The sequence below is a fragment of the Balaenoptera ricei genome, chromosome 9 (assembly GCF_028023285.1).
Source record: "Balaenoptera ricei isolate mBalRic1 chromosome 9, mBalRic1.hap2, whole genome shotgun sequence".
Classification (NCBI taxonomy): Eukaryota; Metazoa; Chordata; class Mammalia; order Artiodactyla; family Balaenopteridae; genus Balaenoptera; species Balaenoptera ricei.
Window position 1 is genome coordinate 12,952,777 of NC_082647.1, and position 19,931 is coordinate 12,972,707.

General features: G+C 37.2%; 1 protein-coding gene across 6 annotated transcripts in view; it reads right to left on the bottom strand.

Annotated features, from left to right (window-relative positions):
• AGK (acylglycerol kinase) overlaps nucleotides 1-19,931 on the bottom strand; it is a 126,252-nt gene that overhangs the window by 24,938 nt on the left and 81,383 nt on the right. For all 6 annotated transcript variants that reach the window (XM_059933205.1, XM_059933206.1, XM_059933203.1 and 3 more), the window contains 4 exons: nucleotides 14,626-14,718; nucleotides 12,938-12,970; nucleotides 11,511-11,605; nucleotides 6,571-6,640 (listed from right to left, as the gene is read on the bottom strand). In XM_059933205.1, coding sequence (XP_059789188.1) covers nucleotides 6,571-6,640; nucleotides 11,511-11,605; nucleotides 12,938-12,970; nucleotides 14,626-14,718 — 291 coding nt within the window. The remainder of the gene's footprint in view (nucleotides 1-6,570; nucleotides 6,641-11,510; nucleotides 11,606-12,937; nucleotides 12,971-14,625; nucleotides 14,719-19,931) is intronic.

Sequence of the window (19,931 nt, forward strand, 5' to 3'; positions counted from 1 at the left end):
AGATCTTTTTTGATCCACCTCCTAGAGTAATGGAAATAAAAACAAAAATAAACAAATGGGACCTAATGAAACTTAAAAGGTTTTGCATAGCTGCACAGAAACTACAAACAAGACAAAAAGACAACCCTCAGAATGGGAGAAAATATTTGCAAACGAATCAACGGACAAAGGATTAATCTCCAAAATATATAAACAGCTCATGCAGCTCAATATTAAAAAAACAAACAACCCAATCCAATGATGGGCAGAAGACCTAAATAGACATTTCTCCAAAGAAGACATACAGGTGGCCAAGAAGCACATGAAAAGCTGCTCAACATCACTAATTATTAGAGAAATGCAAATCAAAACTACAATGAGGTATCACCTCAGACCAGTTAGAATGGGCATCATCAGAAAATCTACAAACAACAAATGCCGGAGAGGCTGTGGAGAAGAGGGAACCCTCTTGCACTGTTGGTGGGAATGTAAATGGATACAGCCACTATGGAGAACAGTATGGAGGTTCCTTAAAAACCTAAAAATAGAATTACCATATGACCCAGCAATCCCACTACTGTGCATATACCCTGAGAAAACCATAATTCAAAAAGACACATGCACCCCAGTGTTCACTGCAGCACTACTTACAATAGCCAGGTCATGGAAGCAACCTAAATGTCCATCGACAGACGAATGGACAAAGATGTGGTACATATATACAATAGAATATGATTCAGCCACAAAAAGGAAGAAATTGGGTCATTTGTAGAGATGTGGATGGACCTAGAGATTGTCATACAGAGTGAAGTAAGTCAGAAAGAGAAAAACAAATATCGTATATTAACGCATATATGTGGAACCTAGAAAAATGGTACAGGTGAACCGGTTTGCAGGGCAGAAATGAGACCCAGATGTAGAGAACAACCTATGGACACCAAGGGGGGAAAGTGGTGGTGGGGGTGGGGGCAGTGGGATGAATTGGGAGATTGGGATTGACATATATACACTAATATGTATAAAATGGATAAGTAATAAGAACTCGCTGTATAAAAAATTTTAAAAATAAAACAAAGATACATGCACCCCCATGTTCATTGCAGCATTAATTACAATAGCCAAGATATGGAAACAGCTTAAGTGTCCATCGACAGATGAATGGATAAAGAAACTGTGGCATGCACACACACACGCGGGCCCGCATACACACACAGATTCAGGAATAAAATAGAATAAAAACTTGCCATTTGGGACAACATGGATGGACCTTGAGGGCACTGTGCTAAGTGAAGTAAGTCAGAGGAAGACAAATACTGTATGATCTCTCTTACATGTGAGATCTAAAAAAAAACAAAAAATAACAACAACAAAGAAAACAAGCTTATAGATGATACAGAAAACAGACTGGTGGTTGACAGAGGCAGGGAATGGGGGTGGGAGGAATTTTTTAATGCAATCTAACTATGTTTTTTGATCCAGCATTTATATGTATGTGTATCTGTATCTATATGTATATCTGTATAATTCCTGGATTCATTCTTTTATCTATTCATTATAATTTTTGCAGATCTACCTAGGAGGTTCCCAAGAGTGAGCTAAGCACTATATAGTATTGAAAGAGAAGGAACGAGGCTGAATCATACAGTACTGGACTAGGGAAGATGCATGCTAATTAAAAAAAAGAGAGAGAGAGAAATCAGGTCCCTTGAGGAAGGACACTATATTACAGTAATAAGTGCATACTATAGTGATTTCCCCAGTCCTTCCCCAGAAAGGAAAAATAAATAAAGCACCTACATTGGGGAGGGTGGGAAGAAAGTAGAGAGAAAGAAAAGAAACGAGGAGAAAGGGCGCTCTAGCCTAAGGGAGAGAATTAACACTATGTGAATAGTTTGCTGTATCAATGGAAACATTTCCCAAATGTTTCTTAAGATGTTAAGTGTTACAGCTGATGATGATGATGATGATAGAAGATTCCATGTTGAAATAAGTTGGGAAATATCAAACTTATTTGGTTTGAAAGAAGTTAGGTTTACTGCAATTCTTCTTAGAGTCTTTAATATGTTAATGTACATTATAAATTTCCAAAAGAAGAAATACAATATACAGCTTTCCTGAGTTGTTAACTGTTCAGCCCTTCTCTGGGAAGACATCTTGCATAAGTAATATTCCTTAGGGAAATGCTGTTCTAAAGCATGCAGTGGAAGTAAGAAGTGCTGAGCCAAGTACTCAAGATGTCCTGACTGGCGTTCTAAAACCATTTTCCCTTTCTTCATGTAGGGGGAAGAATTTTGGGACTCTTCTGTTAAGATTAACCGAAAAGCCTTGCTACCTTAAGGTTCCACGGAATTGAGTTGCTATGTTCCAGCAAGGGGTAGGAAAGGAGTGTGAAGAATGTGAAGAGTCTAGAAAAGCAGATGGACACGGAGCCCTCAGGATTCAGCAGAGGCCTGAGGGTCAGTAGTGGAGACACTGGTCCCAGTTGCAGGACACACGAGCACAGGAAAAATAAGCAAGGTCGGCTGGACAGAGTGGAAGCCAACAGACAAAGCACCACTGTATCTTAGGCCAGTGAAGTTCTGGGCGATAGTCAGATTATGAGATGGAGAGATCAGAAAACAAGAACAGATACTGTACAGAAAGACAGGCACACAGCCAGATCTTAGCAGCAAAGGAGATAAGCTGCTCCAAGTCAGAGGCTCCCCTGGACAGAGTAAATCCCTGCTGGGAAATGGCCTCATGGTCTGCAGAGGAAAACAACTGGGAGAGCTGGTTGGAACAGAATTTAAGGAACAGTGACAGGAAAACGATCCTGGTCAACTAGACAACTGCCCGACCTATGGATTTTAGGGATTCTAGATGAAGAAAAAGAATCAAGGCAGAAGGAGCTCAGCAGCAGTTCTAAGCATCGTCGTATGAGAGTGATCAGAGCTGGGGCTTTAACAGAAGGAAGCCAGGAATGAAAGACAGGGGAAAGGGGGAGAGTCTCACTCTCACCACCTCCCCTATCTTCCTCATTTGGTTCTGGGTTGGCAGGGTCTGAGTCCAACTGAGAGACCAAAAAGAAAGAACTAGGAAGAATTCCATAAATCTTTACAGTAGTTACTTTAAAGTCAAGTTCCAGGCATTGTAGATGTCCACATGGGAAAACTGCCCTTTAAAAATCATGTGACAGGCCAAGAGTGATCCCACCTAGACAAAGCAGTGAAGGAAAAAGCAATGGACTGTAAGACAGAAAATCCTTATTCTACTTCTGTCTACAGCACAACTAGTCATACGATCAGATAACCCTTTTTTAAAAATCTGTCCAGTGAAGATACTAATACACATCTTGCCTCCCTCGCTGAGTTAGAAGTCCTAAGGAGATGCGAACTCACACTATACAATGAAAACATAAAGCACTATTATAGCTTCCAAGGACTATTTCTTTTATTTTTGGAGAATCTTCCATTATATGTTTAATTGTGTTTCAGTTTGTTTTTTAAAAGAAGAGGAATCTGGTATCAGGCTTCATCTGCAATGCTTTTCACCACATTCTGAAAGCAATTTCCAGAAATAAAGAAAAAAGAGAAGACAAATTCAGCCTAGCTGGGTGCCTCAAAAACAACAGTAGAGGCTACTGTACTATGTTTTCTAGGAATTGATTTTAAAAGTTTTCTGCTTCCTGGGGTGTGTTACCAATATACAGAGCCTGTGGTAAATTTGATACTGGTTTCATCAATTCACAGAATCAGTATGTTTGAATGAAAAAGAAAAAGAAGACAAGAGACATTTAAATGCAAGCACAGTCAAGAATGTTCGGTTAAATCCTAATTACTCTGGAATGTATTACTTCTCACACATAAATAAGAAGCAGTAAATCAATCACTCAGTTATTAAGAGATCTACCCTGATTCACTCCTTTGACAGCAACAATACTTTAAAATAACGGATGCTGAATCTCTAGTCTCTTTTCCAGGCTAACATTCCTTTCAGCACATTTTGTGAAAACGATTAAGCTTTATTAGATGCTAAAGAATCAACTGCAACTTAAATCACTTTTATCCTGACCAACAAGGTCATGGTGGAGAGTCCAGATATCACTGCATAAAGCACAAAGGAAAATAAAAGGGAAATGGGTTGCAAGCTCACGGGTTCATCAACCGTAAACGTGCATATAGCAAATGCCATATAACTAGGAACGACATTTTAGGATTGAAGTTTGGAATCATGACACAGTACGGAGCCTTCTTCCACAGATACTAGGAACCTTGCAAGAATATAAAATGTGCATAGCCTTTGGAGGACAACCTGAATGTAGCTGGTACATTCTAAGGCTAAACCTGAGTAAAGTATGCAGGATTCACTGTTTATAGGATTATTTGGCTTTATGGCTCAGCCTTCTTAAGAACCTGCCTTTTCCAGGGGGAAAAAGAAGAAATTTAGATGAAGAAGGAATAGATACTTAACTACCATCAAGCGAGAATATCTTTTCCCTAGGAACTAAACCCTTTTTAGAGAGAAGATTCTGATCAGGAATCAGGAATGGCTATTGGGTCTTCTTCCCTCCAAAATTTTAATTTTGGTAAGATGTCAAACCAAAAAACCTTTTATACGTGCAATGAACACCATATTTACCTCTCACCCAGCTTCACCAGGCCAACATTTCCCCACATTAGCTTTATCTCTGTGTGTATAGTTTGTAGTATTGTTAAATCATTTGCAAATAAATTGCAGGCTTCATGGCCTTTCACTCCTAAATATTTCAGCATGTATCTCCCAAGAACAAGGACATACACAGACATAACCATAACACCACTGTCACTCTCAAGAAATCTCACACTGGCATATAACATCTAATATATCATCCATATTAAAATATCTCTGATATCTTTTACGGCTGACACTGTTTTTCATTTTTCCAGTCCAGGATCTCATACTGGACTTCATTATGATATTTCTTTAGTTTCCCTTAATCTTGAACAGACTATCTTCTTTTAGATTTCATGACATTGACATTTTCGAAGAAGCCAAATCAATGGTTGTTTTTAGAATGTCCTACAATTTGGATTTGATTGTTTTCTCACTATTAGATTCAGTTAGGTTAAGACTAATGTTTTGGGCAGAAAACTACATAGGTGATGTTGTATCCTTCTCGATATATCACATCAGGAGGCAGATAATGTCCATCTGTCCCATTATTGGTGATGCTGTTTGATCACTTGGTTAAGGCGGTGTGTGCTAGATCTCTCTACTATAAAGGTACTTTTTTCCTTTGTAATTATTAAGTAACTTGCGATAATTTGAGACTGTGTGGGTATTTGTTTCTCAATGACCTTTTATCCAATGTGTGTAGCATCCATTGATGATCCCTGTTTGAATTAATGATTTCACTAGTGATTGCCAAATGGTAATTCTCTAACTCTGTCGTATCTTATACATTTACAATTTGGCAATTCTTCTGTAACATAACTATAGATTCATAGATTCATCATTTTTATTTAATGTATTATAATCCACTAGCATTATTCTTTTTGATGTTCAAATTATCCCAAAATTGGCCAATAGGGTACCATCAGGCGGGCTCCTATTTTGTGGTGTCTTCATTAGTTTTTGAGTAGTTCTTTGCCTTATTCTTGCCCTGCCTCTGAAAGACATCTTTTCACAGAATCCTGGTAAGTTTTATTAGGGAATGGTATTTAGAGACCAAAATCTGGATGCCAGATATGCTCACTGTTGTTGGGTGTCACTGCCTTTAGGCCCCTTCAGTGGGCAAAGCGAGCAAACATCTTTCTAGAATAATTCATGAGTTTATCTACAAATCGGTAAGAAAATGTTAGACAACCCAATAGAAAAATGGGAAGTTCTGCTCCTCTCTAGGATGTAGGAAGCAACAAAGAACATTGTTCCCACCCTAAAAATGAGAAAAAGCCTAATAATCTACAGAATCATAATTATTCTTAAGCCCATCAGAGAGCTGACAATGCAAGACAACCAAGTAACCTGAATTCCAAAGAGAAGGCCCTCCAAAAGACAGATAGGTCACGAGAAAGGTTTCGCCTTTGGCAGAGCATGAGATAGAGAGGTGGCCACCATACAAACAGGTGAGACGAAATCGGGTGCTGTCCTAAGTGCATTATATTTATTAGCTCTTTTAATACTCAAAACAACCATATAAAACAGAAAAATTACTTGTGGGCCAAAGGTAATCAACAGAGGAACTAAAAATCATGATACAACTATACTGAGAGGTGATACAGAGGACTTCTGATAAGAGGCCAAGAGATAAGGTCTAAAACTGATAAACCAAAGAGTAGTATTATATACTTAAACTGAATTATACACCTAAAAATCGTTCTGATGGTAAATTTCATGTTTTGTGGGTTTTTTTTTTTTTAACCACAATTTTAAAAAGTAGCATCACGAGCATACTGATTAGTGATAACTAGAATAAACAGGTAAAATTATCTTCTCTGGGGGGTTATACTTCAGATAGGAAAGGGTAAGAAGAGGGACAGTTGTTTTCCTTATAATCTTACTTGAACTACTACATTTTTTTTAAAGTATGTATTACTTTGTTAATTTTTTCAAACTCTGATGAAAAGATCTTACCTTGATCTGCAAGACATCAAGTGGAACTGTCTCTCCTTTCACAATGGCAAGTGTAGCATCTGTAATATGTCTAAAAGATAACAAGAAGGAAATGATCATGTTGTGAAAAATAAGCAACACCTCCCCCAACACACACACACACACACACACACAACCACACTCCTACCCAGAGTACTAATAGCTGGGTCAAGAAAAAGACAAATTCCTTCAAAATACTCCAAGAAATCAGAACAAAGGTGTATAAAAGAATTACTGATACAAATCTAGTGGAAGGCTCTGATACAGACTCAAAGAGAAGGCTTTGGCAAAGAAAAGTTTATACAAGGCACCAATCATTTATTTACTTCACATTTATTGAGTCTCTACATTGTGTCTGACTTTTATCACTGGAAAATATGATAAATAAATAATAATACAACATCTTTCATTCATTGTAAGAGAATGAAAGTCAAGCACTTCAAAAACCATATTCCTTTTTACTCTAATAATCTGAAGGATAGCTAAAGGACAGGATTTGCTGGACTTATCTTAGCAAAATATAATAAATTCCCAAAATATACACATTAATTCCAATGCTTGGATTACATTCTGGGTTCCCTAGGAAGCAAACTGAAACTTAAGAAACAGCCTACTTTACTTTCTCATATTTCCCTATCAACATATCTTTATCCCATTTTCCCTCCAATACAGTTGCTATCTGGGAAGTAGGTAGCAGTTTAGAAAATGAGATTCAATTTAGGAGAAAGCAAGACACATGATCACCAGTTTAGATTAATTTGATATGAATACATTAATTTCAAAGGAAGTTATTAGAAAGAATCCTAAAGCTTTGTGCTTGCTCTGAGTAGTACCGAGTGCATTAAGAGGTTTAAGAAGTGCTTTTGAGAGGCTGACCTTTAAAAAATGTTCCAACTGAAAAATGCCTTTTTCTATTAATTTTTTTTTCAAAATTCCTTGGCAGAAGATGGTTAAAATGCAACCTTAAATTTATCATTCTCCAGCAATAATTGAAAGTTCTAAATAAAGCAGCACTGTAGCACGAAACAGCTATTTTTTAGGATTATTTATCTGCAACATTCCAAATTCAAAATTCCTTTTTCTTCTGTAGTAATTATGGTACAACAAATCTTGACAGCAATGCAAAAAGCAAAGCCTTGTTCTTTTAAGTAGCCTCAGGCATCTGCCATGTTAAGAGGTCTACAAAATTATGAACCCAGGGCAGACTGACTTAATTATCTAAGAGCCCTGGGGCATGCTTATAAATTAAGTTTTATAAATCTTTAAACTATAAATAGAAGCAGCAACAACATTAGTTTAACTACAGGGAAAATCAGCTCCTAAAAAACTGAAGGCTATCTAAGACCCTGAGAGCAGCCACACCGCACAGACACTGGCTTTTGGATAGGTGAGGCGTTCTCTAAGGGACATGTCCTACCTCGGCATCACTGGCATATCTGGTAATGCTGGCAAGCAGTTCTAATAATCTATACTGACAGGCGGAAAGAGTAGCTATCTAAAGTAACCAAGACCCAAACCAGATAGGATTTGTCTCAGATAAGAAAAAATGTTTAATTCATTGTTTGTCATATTTATAGCCCCTCAGAAATTCTAAGCTGGGAAAAAAATATGGCAAACTGAAATGCCACATTAGGCTGCAGGATGATTGGTAAAGAGCTGAACACTCCCCATCAGACTAAGGCTTGAAGCATGAGAGACGTTTTAATAAAGGCCGGAGATATGTCAACCCTTATGCCTGGTGTTTGATATATGGAGCAAGGTTTTATCTAAAAAAAAAAAAAAAAAAAAAAAAAAAGTTAAAAGAGAAAAGATGACTCCTAAAACTACAACAGCAAAAATAAATCCACAAAACCAGCCTATTCAAAATCCCAAAGCAGAACTGGACAGCCACATGCAAAAGAATGAAACTAGACCACTAGCTTACACCATACACAAAGATTAGCTCAAAATGGATTAAAGAATTGAATGTAATAAGACCTGAAACCATAAAACTTCTAGAAGAAAACATAGAGGGTAAGCTTCTTGACATAAGACTTGGCAATGATTTTTGAATCTAACACCAAAAGCAAAAGCAATAAAAGTAAAAATAAGTAAGTGGGGCTACATGATACTAAAAACCTTCTGTGCAGCAAAGAAAACCATCAACAAAATGAAAAGGCAACCTACTGAATGGGAGAAAATATCTGCAAATCATATATCTGGTAAGTGGTTAATATACAAAATATATAAAGATCTCATACAACTCAACAGAAAAAAAAATCCACTTGAAAAATGGGTAGATAACTGGAATCGACATTTTTCCAGAGAAGACATACATACAGATGTCCAACAGGTACATGAAAAGATGCCCAGCATCATTAACCATCAGGGAAATGCAAATCAAAACACAATGAGACATCACCTCACACCTGTTAGAATGGCTATTACCAAAAAGATAAGAAGGGCTTCCCTGGTGGCGTAGTAGTTGAGAATCTGCCTGCCAATGCAGGGGACACGGGTTCATGCCCTGGTCTGGGAAGATTCCACGTGCCGCGGAGCAGCTGGGCCCGTGAGCCACGATTACTGAGCCTGCGTGTCTGGAGCCTGTGCTCCGCAACAAGAGAGGCCGCGATAGTGAGAGGCCTGTGCACCACGATGAAGAGTGGCCCCCGCTTGCCGCAACTGGAGAAAGCCCTCGCACAGAAACGAAGACCCAACACAGCCATAAATAAATAAATAAATACTTAAAAAAAAAAAAAAGATAAGAAATAACAAGTATTGTAGAGGATGTGGAGAAAAGGGAACCCTCCTGCACTGTTGCTGGGAATGTAAATTGGTGCAGCCAGTATGGAAAACAGTATGGAGGTTCCTCAAAGAATTAAAAATGGAACTACCATATGATCCAGCAATTCCACTTCTGGGTATTTATCCGAAGAAAGCGAAAACACTAACTCAAAAGATATATTCACCCGTGTTTGTTGTTCAGCATTATTTACAATAGCTAAGATATGGAAACAAGCTAAGTGTCCATTGACAGATGAATGAATAAAGAAGATGTGATATATATGTGAGACACATATATATAAACATTTGTGTGCACACACACACATACACTACAATACTATTCAGCAATAAAAAAGAATGAAATTTTGCCATCTGCAACAACACTGATGGACTTGGAGGGTATTATACTAAGTGAACTAAGTCAGACAGAGAAAGACAAATACTGTATGATATATGTGGGTGGCATCTTTAAAAAAAAAACAACAAGGGACTTCCCTTGTGGCGCAGTGGTTAAGAATCCACCTGCCAATGCAGGGGACACAGGTTCGAGCCCTGGTCCGAGAAGATCCCATATGCCACGGAGCGACTAAGCCCGTGCACCACAACTACTAAGCCTGCGCTCTAGAGCCTGCGAGCCACAACTACTGAAGCCGGTGCGCCGCAACTACTGAAGCCTGCGCTCTAGAGCTCGCGAGCCACAACTACTGCAGCCCGCACGCCACAACTACTGAAGCCTGCGTACTAGAGCCCGTGCTCCACAACAAAAAGAAGCCACTGTAACGAGAAGCCCATGCACCGCGAGGAAGAGTAGCTCCCGCTCACAGCAACTAGAGAAAGCCTGTGTGCAGCAACGAAGACCCAATGCAGCCAAAAAATAAATTAAATTAAATTAAATTTAAATTAAAAAAAACAAGTTCATAGATGGTACAGAGAACAAATTGATGGTTGTCAGAGGTGGGGTGTGGGAGGCTGGTAAAAAGGGTGAAGGGAGTCAAGTTATAAAATAAGTCAGTCATGGGGATGGAATGTATAGCATGGCAACTAACAATAATACTGTATTACATGTTTGAAAGTTTTTAAGAGAGTATATCTTAAAAGTTCTCATCACAAGGAAAAACAATTCTGTAACTATTGAATGGTGACAGATGTTAACCATAATTATTGTGGTGGCATACAAATATCAAATCATCGTGTTATACACCTGAAACTAATATAATGTTTTATGTCAACTACACCTCAATCTAAAATAAAAATCCTAAAGCAGAAAAAAAAATCCAAAACAGAAAATCACCTGAGTATTATTATTGTTATTGATTCTAGAAGGTTATAACAAGAAATGTCTTGAGAAGATTTCAATTCATTCATTCAACAAATATTTTTTATTGACCTCCCCCAATGTATCACAAAGCTTACGTTAAAGATCAGGCAACTGACAATGAGAACCTGCCTGAAAATGATTTGTCCAAGATTATATTTTTAATCACTGTCAAAGCCACGACTCAAATTCAAGATTCCCATCTTCTTGAAAGACTAAATCTTTGTTTACATAATGCTTTCAAAAAAAAAGAGCAATAATAACAACTTGCCTGACTCCTGAGGACACTCTTAGACTCACAACAATTTAATTTAATGTCAGGGCTGCACTACTTTCTCTGTCTGCTTTATCCACACTGCCTTCTACTTTTGGCATTCCCTAAAGGATGTAACTATATTTGGTTCTTTTAGCTACTTACATTATCAAGGTAACGGAGCCAAGGCTGCTGCTGGCCCAGTCTCCACAGGGAACTTGCTATTTGTCATCATGCATACTTAAAGCAAACAAATGATCACTGCAAATATGTCTTCACCAGAGAATCTTACAACACAAAAGCACACAAACAGTATGCTTGGATCAGTGAAGCTATCTTCTTAAGTGGCAGAAGGACATCAGTATTCATCTCCATACCTGACCTGAGGACTTAACATTAGACCACCAGGGTCCCACAACCCAACAGAGAAACTTCCCAATCAACCCAACGCTTGAACTCTGATCTCTTCCTCTTAATGATTTGAAGTTTCAGGCTATCAAAACTCAAAAAGAAAATTATATCACACGTGTGAATTTTCCATTCCCAGGCTCGCTCACCCACAAATGCTACCATCCCACATTGACAACCTACTGGACTTTGTTTCCACTTTCGGCAAAGAGTGTCTGACTCAAACTACTGGTCTGGCCCAGTGGGATAAATCCAATGGGAATCTTACTGAAGGTAGCCTGGCGGGGAAGAAAACAAGAGCAAAGTTTTATTGTTATGGTCAGAAAATGAGGTTGAATAGAGAGGCACAGGTGTGTCCACTATGACAAAGTAACTGACCCTGGGCCTGCCTCCCAGCCTTCCTTCCCACACCCCTAGACCAGCAACCAGGTAATACTGACGAAGCAGGTTCTAGAACAAGGCAGTTCATGAAAACAACATACCTTCAAATTTGGAAGGAATATTTGGGTGCTCACTAATGGCAACAGGTTGAAAGAAATTTGGTTAAGAAAATGAGGGTCTTAGATATTAGATAAGTGCATGATTGTGACAGACTGTATTATATTGCCACACTATTTGACAAAGTTGCAGACAGAATTCAACTAAAAATGTCTAACATTTGTACACTGACTGAGGACAGGTGAAAGTGCCTTATAAACTACCTCAAGTATAAACAAGGCTAAGAGAATAAGCAAGGTCAAGTAGCAGAAGAATGGCATAGTAGAGGACTTAATTAAAGGCCACAAATAAACAGAAACCGTAAGGTTCCTAAAGATTATTTTGAGCTCAGTCTACTATTACCAATGGGACTGGGAAGGATCTTCTTTCTTGTTGTTACTTATAAAATATTTTATCACACTTTTCTACAATAATTTAAAGTAATCTCACAAATACCCATGTACCCAAGACCCAGATTTAACAAATATTACATTTTGCCATATTTGCTTCAGAGTTTTAAGAAATAAAGTGATGCAGATACAATTCAAGTCCCTTCTCATCCTACTCCCCTTTCCCTTCCCAGAGGAAGCCTTTATCGTGAGGTTGGTGTGATTCCTTTCCATCCACACTGTTATCCTTTTACTACATAGTTTACGCATCTATTAAGAGTATCTTTGTTTTCTGAATTTTAAAACTTTGTAGAAATGCATAACATACTTTGGCAACCTGCCTTTTTTATTGAATATTTTTTAGATTTACCACGTAGATATTTATAAACCTAGTTCATTCATTTTAACTGTTGTATGGCTTCCAATATATGAATATACCACAATTTATTAATGAAGGAATCCTTTGAAGAAAAGATTCTATAGAGAAATTTTATATTTTAAACAACTCTTGGTAAAAGCCATTGGATACCCTGGATTCCCAAAGCAGAAAAGTCCACCATGAGTTAATAAAAGTGTTCTATGACATAGGCAGAAGTACTTTATTTTCTAAAATCCGAGGAAGCACAACTTGTGCCCATCTTAAAATATAAAAAGGGGAGAAAGGGTAAAAGAAAGAAATAAAGAGAGATAAAAAGAACAGGAAAGTAAAAGTCAAAATGCAATTATTCTTATTTTAAAGCTCACCTCATCTGCTCTTCGAAGAACTCCAGTTATAACCTATAAATGTTTTAAAAAAATTATTATGAACAACTTGTATTTCCTTTATCATAAAAGAATTGGATTCAATTTTCATGGACCACAAACTTGTTCCTGTTTTCTTCCTAGAAACTATGTCAAAAGATGTATTGGCTCTTAAAACACAAACTATTCTCCAATAAGATCAGAGCTAGATTAGACTTTATTCTCCACCTAGGATCAATAGTACTATAAAATTATAAAACTTCTACATTATATTAGTAAAATTACGTTTTAAGTTCTATAAGATGGGTATAAATGTGATGTACACATCAATTATACTAAAGATCCTAGTTTCCTACTATGAAGTACACGTATCGGGAAAAAAAACAGCACTTTGCTACACTCAGAGAGAAGCCTGCTCTCAATAAATGTTTCTTACTGATGAATATGAAGACAAGGGAGATTTTATTCCCGCTATAAAAAGACATTTTTAATTTGAATTTTTACTTAATTTATTTTTTATTTTTAAACTATAATACCCATGTCTTGTAAAAACTGTGAAAAATACCTGAAGAAAAAATACTTTCTCATAAACCCACCGGGCATCATTAGTCAGTTGTTTATATTTTGCTATATTTCCCTCCAATTCTTTTATTTAACCAGGGCATATTTTGATGACTAGATTATACCAGATACACAATTTGGTTTCTTTCTTAAAAACATTTTGTAAAGTCAAGGCAAAGGCCAATCTTCTCCCGCATCTCCTGCCTCACTGAGTTTCGGGATTAAATGGGGCTGTCATGAGGTCCACTTCATTACTTTGTTGGCATGCTATCCGTATTCTTCACACTTCATTAAAAAGCCATAAACACAATTACAAGATCATTAGCACAGCCTTTTTAAAAGAAGCTTACTAAGGCTCACATGATTGCTAAGTCAAACACAGGACAGTGCCCTGTCTGCTGTTAGCTACTGGTCCCTGAACACCAATGAAACCACAAAAATAGAGGCAAAAGACAATGAGAAACGAGGTACGGATGTGACTTATGGTACACAGGATGGGGTGACTGAGTGGGAGGGGCACCTGCACCTCTTCTTCTGAAAAGAAGAGCATTTCCAGGGCAATATACTTACTGTCCTTATTGGACCAAAGCAAGCATTAAGGAAATGGAATTGTAGAAAAAAAGCAACGCATACATCGGAACATGTAGACCTCTGCCTCTAAATGTACCATTAGGAGATAACATTACATGGGATGGAAATGATGTGAGAATGGACAGATGCATTTTTTTAAAAGGCAATTGTTATTTAAGTTTATTTTATAAGAAACCTTCCCATAATTGAAACAGTGATTCCCTAACAAACAGGGCTACTTCATAAGAGTCTTCAAAATATAAAAAGCGTTTCACACCCAGCACCATTTTGTACCCTGTTTTATTCCATTTTATCCAACTTAAATTTGATACAAGAAAAACCCTTCTATGTGCTGGGTATAGAATTTATACGAAGCAATGAAATAAAAGTGCACGAGAAAAATGTAATGCTATACTTGTTTCAGAGAGAAACAATCCTAAAAAGAATGGATTACAAAGAAATAATTTCCTTAAATTATAACCACTTTATGCCACTGCTCCAAGACCTAATTTCTATTTTCCTCCCTTTCAAAATGGTTTCAAACAGAAAAGCGGCCACACCTCCTGCAAAGTCCCATCTCCTCCAGCAACAACGATCACATCTGTGTTTTCCAGCAGTTCCAGGAGCTTCTTGGCTTGGCCCTCATAATCTGTCTGCAATACAAAGGAAGCCTTTGGTAAATTTATCATCCTAGAGCCACAAGCCCAAAGGTCTAAAAATATGGGATATTTTCTTTAAAGTTTTACACTGAATCTTTTCTTAAATTCTACATAACTGATATACATGAAAAACTAAACAGCTATCAAAGCAACTATGTATGGTTTTTATAGTTTTATATTTTTAGAGCTGGAAGGGACCTCAGAAGCCATCTAGTCGGCTCCTTACTTTAAAAATAAAACTCAAACCTAGTGATTTGTCTCGGTTATACAGTCAGCTAGTCAGAGGAATCATTTCTAGTCCAGTGCAGGTTCTATTACATCATTTACCCAGTGACTTTCATCTGCAAGCAGAAAGTCAAGTGTATATGCAAATAAGGAGAAACAGATGTAATAAAAAGAGCACAGATTTGAGAGCCCAGGAGACCCAGATTAAATCCCAACTCTACTTTTTAGCTGAGTGGCCTTAAACTCTCAGGATCTTAATTTCCTTATCAATGAAATCATGTGTACTGGAGGAAGGAAAAAGTGCTTCCTCCTAATACTGTTGGAAAGCAGTATGAAAAGCGACTAGCAAGGTAATTGTTCTTAACTGGCACTGTACTACATAAACGGTTACTGTGGTTTTGCTATGATTGTACATAAAGAAATATAGGTAGGACTCAAAGCAGTCACAAAAAGGTGACTAAATGGTATGTAAGCCTCACCATTTGTATTGAGAATACCTCATTTCAGATACATATGTAGACTTAAATGAATGATCTAAGCCACCACCTCTAAAACCAAACACTGAATTTTAACAAATGTAATGTAACTAATACTGAAATAAGGAAACACTCTCTCCTGTTGACACTTTACTAGACACACTAATAGGCAAAAATTAAAGATTTGGATGTCAGATGGGCTAAAGCACCTAGGCCACTAAGTCACAGGCAACACACGAAAAACGAAGTCCCTACACTAACACCATCTAATCTTATGATGAGTGGTTCTACTTTTATCCTGAAAAATGAAATGACTGGCTTTGCAGTTATACATTTGTAAATATTTCTTTTTTTTTTTTCCACAGTTATCAGTTTATTAGAAAGGATTCAGATGAACAGACAAATGAAGAGGTACATGGGGCAAGGTGTGTGGGGAGGGGTGTGGGGTCTCCAGGCCCTCTCTGGGCGCACCGCCTCTCCCCAGATCTCCACAGGTTTACCAGCCCAGAAGCTTTCCAAACCCTGTCCTTCTGGGTTTTTGTGTCGGTTTCATTACATACCCATGGTTGATTAAATCATTGCCCTCTGGTGACTGAGCTCAATCAATCCAAATATTTCACTTTTTAAAAAAAGAACATAGGGACTTCCCTGGTGGCACAGTGGTTAGGAATCTGCCTGCCAATGCAGGGGACACGGGTTCGAGCCCCGGTCCAGGAAGATCCCACAGGCCGCGGAGCAACTAAGCCCACACGCCTAGAGTCCATGCTCTGCAGCAAAAGAAGCCCGCGCACCGCAACGAAGAGTAGCCCCCGCTCGCCTCAACTAGAGAAAGCCCGCGCACAGCAGTGAAGACCCAACGCAGCCAAAAATGAATATTAAAAAAAAGAGAGAGAGAATATATGTTGATCCTGATTAAAAGGATGCTTTGTGAACACCCCGAAATAGGTGATCACTGGGAATCTGCACGGGTTCGCCAAGAACGAGGCATTTCAGAGTATCCTCATCTTTGACAGATTACTAGATCAGAAGATCAGGAAATCCAGATAGACATTCTATTGGGTCTTCAGCAAGGCACCTGGCAAGTTATTTGATAATATCCTTGGGGACAAGGTGGAGATAGGTGGGAACAATACGCTAGAATACAATTGGGTGAATTGATTACCAATTGAATGTCTACATTCAAAGTAAGATGCTCAGTGGAGGGACATCAAATTGTAGGTAGATTCCTGGTGACATTTATTTAGGGCTCTCCATTCAGCCTCTCCCTACACACTTTATCAACAACAGAGAGGAAAGGTAATTGACTGAATGCGTAAATGATACAAACCTGACAATCTTGCCCCTCCTGACTTCTTCAACCTCATCCTCTCTCCTGTCTCCCCTTGCTCATTCTCCTCCAACTACATCTGCCTTCTCACTCTTCCTCAAGCCCCAAGTACACTCCTCCGTAGAGCCTCTGAATGTGCAGTACGCTCGGCCTGGATGCTTTCCCCAACCTACCAGCATGACTCACTCATTTCCCCCACGTCTCTTCCACAGGTCATCTTACCAGACTGGCCTTCCTTGGCCTTCGGAACTAAACTAACACCGCCATTACTCTTGTTCTCCTTACCCTGCTTGATTTTTCTCGTTGGCTCTCATCACCATCTGACAAATCATATGTTTATTTGTATATGTTTCTTATCTGCATCCCTCCTTTTCACACTTTGAATGGAAGCTCTTTGAGGACAGAGAGGGAAAACTTGTTTTGTTCAGACTGTATCCTCAACATGTAGAACAGAGCTTACTTTGTAGTAGGTACTCAAATATTTGCAAGAAAAATTGATAAATATGAACAAGTACACGAATGAAAGAACCAAAATTCAAAAAGATATTGAAAGATTTAACAGACCATAATTTAAAAGATTACATTAATAGGGATGACACATTTGAGGCTCTGATCTTAAGAGGAAAATTCCAAATGCAACAAAGAGAAAGGATAAAGAGTGGCCTAATGATGCAGAAAACTTGAACCTTATACCTTTCACAAAAATTAACTCAAAATGGATCATAGACCTAAATGTCAAATAAAAAACTATAAAGCTTCTAGAAAATAACACAGTAGAGGATCTAGGTGATCCTGGGTTTGGTGATGAGTTTTTAGATAAATCACCAAAAGCAAGATCCACAAAAGAAAAAAATTGATAAGTTGGACTTCTTTACAATTAAAAACTTCTGCTCTGTGAAAATACTGTTAAGAGAATGAAAACACAGCTTTAAAAGACAGTATAAGAGAAAATATTTTCGAAACACATATCTGATAAAGAACTTGTATTCAAAGAACTCTAAAACTCAACAATAAGAGAACAAACAAGAAACAACTCAATTAAAATAGCAAAGATTTGAACAGACACCTCACTGAAGAAGATATACAGATGGAAAATAAACAAATGAAAAAATATTCAATGTTATATGTCATTAGGGAACTGCAAATTTAAACAATGAGAAACTACTATATACCTATCAGAACAGCTAAAACCCCAAACACTGAGAACACCAAATACTGATGAGGATGTGGAGCAACAGAAAATCTCCTTCATTGCTAGTGGGAATGCAAAATAGTACAGCCACTTGTGGAAAGCAGTCTGCCAGTTTCTTACAAAGCTAAGCATACCATGTAATACAGCCACTGCACTCCTAGGTATTTACCCAAATGAGCTGAAAAATTATGTCCACACAAAAACGTGCACACAAATGTTTATGGCAGCTTTATTCATAACTGCAAAACTGGAAGCAATCAAGATGCCCTTCAATAGGTAAATAGATAAACAAACTGTTGTACATCTACATGATGGAATATTATTCAGTGAGAAAAGGAAATAAATAAGCTATCAAGTCATGAAAAGACAAGCCACTGAGGAGCCCAGGTGAGACCAACACAAGAACAGCTCTGAACACGGATTGTTGACCAATAGAATTGTAAGCAGAAAAACTGTTGTCAAGGCAGTTTGTTATGTAGCAATAGATAACTGGTATAGAAATAAATCTAAATACATTAACAATTACAATAAATGTTAACGGATTATATGGTCCAGTCAAAAGGCACACAGACAAAAAGCATTGGATCTTTAAAATACCCTGTTTTCATGCCTTTACCAATGATGCATTAAAATATAAGGATACAAAATGGCTTAAGTAAAGATAAGTAAAAATTATACCAGGTAAAAACTAATCAAAGCAAGCTAGTATGGTTACTAACAATACTAAATAAAATAGACCACAGTAAAAGACAGCATTAGTGCTAAAGAGAGTAACTCTATGACACTGTTAACATGCAAGAAAAATGAAATAATTTGAAATGTGAATGCATCTACTGACATAGTCTCAAAATATAAAAAAGCAAAAGTGGATAAAACTACATAGAGAAACAGACAAATCTATCTAGTGGGATATTTCTAACACCTCTTTCTGAATAATCTATAGTTAAAACAGAAGAAAAAAATCAGTAAGGACATGTAAGATTTGAGCCACACAACTAACAGACTTGACTTACTGGACATATATAGAACATGGTACCCAATAACTGATATATATTCTTTTTAGGCCTACATAAAACATTTATGAAAACAAACCACATGCTAGGCCATAAAACAAATCTCAATAAACTTAAAATACTGGAATTATATAGACTACATTCTCTGACCATAACACAATTAAATCAGAAACCATTAACAAAAAGATGTGGGAAAACTTTAGATTTGAAATTTTTAAAACATGCTAAATAACTCATAGGTCAAACAAAAATCATGATGAAAATTAGAAAACATTTAGAAATGAATGATAATGAAAATATTATATATGAAAACTCCTAGGATGCAGCTGAAGCAGTAAAGTTTATAGCTTTCTAAGAAAACACCAGAAGAGAAGGGTGAAAATTAATGAAATAAACATCCAAGTTAAAATGTCAAAAAGAACAGCAGAAAAAAAGCCAAAGAAAGTAGAATGAAGAAAACAATAAAGACAGACCAAAAATTAATGAAAAAAACATAAATGAAAGGATCAACAAGCCAAAAAATGGTTCTTGGCAAGGATTAATTAAATTGACGCACCTCTCACATGACAGGCAGGCAAAAAAAAAAAAAAAGCACAAATAAACAATAAAACAATATTGAGCAAGAAAATGACGTATTTCAGATGTTACAGAAATTTAAAAGTTAAAAAGAAGATATTATGAACAACTTGATGCCTATTAATTTGAAAACTTAGATGAAATTCACAAATTCCTTTAAAAAATTTACCTTACTAAAATTAATTCAAGAAGAAATAGAACTTCCTGATGTACTTCTACAGCCATTAAAGAAATTTAATATACAAAAAAATTTCCCTTCAAAGAAACCTCCAGGCCCAGATGGTTCTCCTTGTGAGTTCAACCAAACACTCCAGGAACAAACAATATCAGTCTTAAATAACCATTCTCAGATCTCTCATACGTAGAGTCTGCAAAATGCATTACAGGTCCTGAAATAA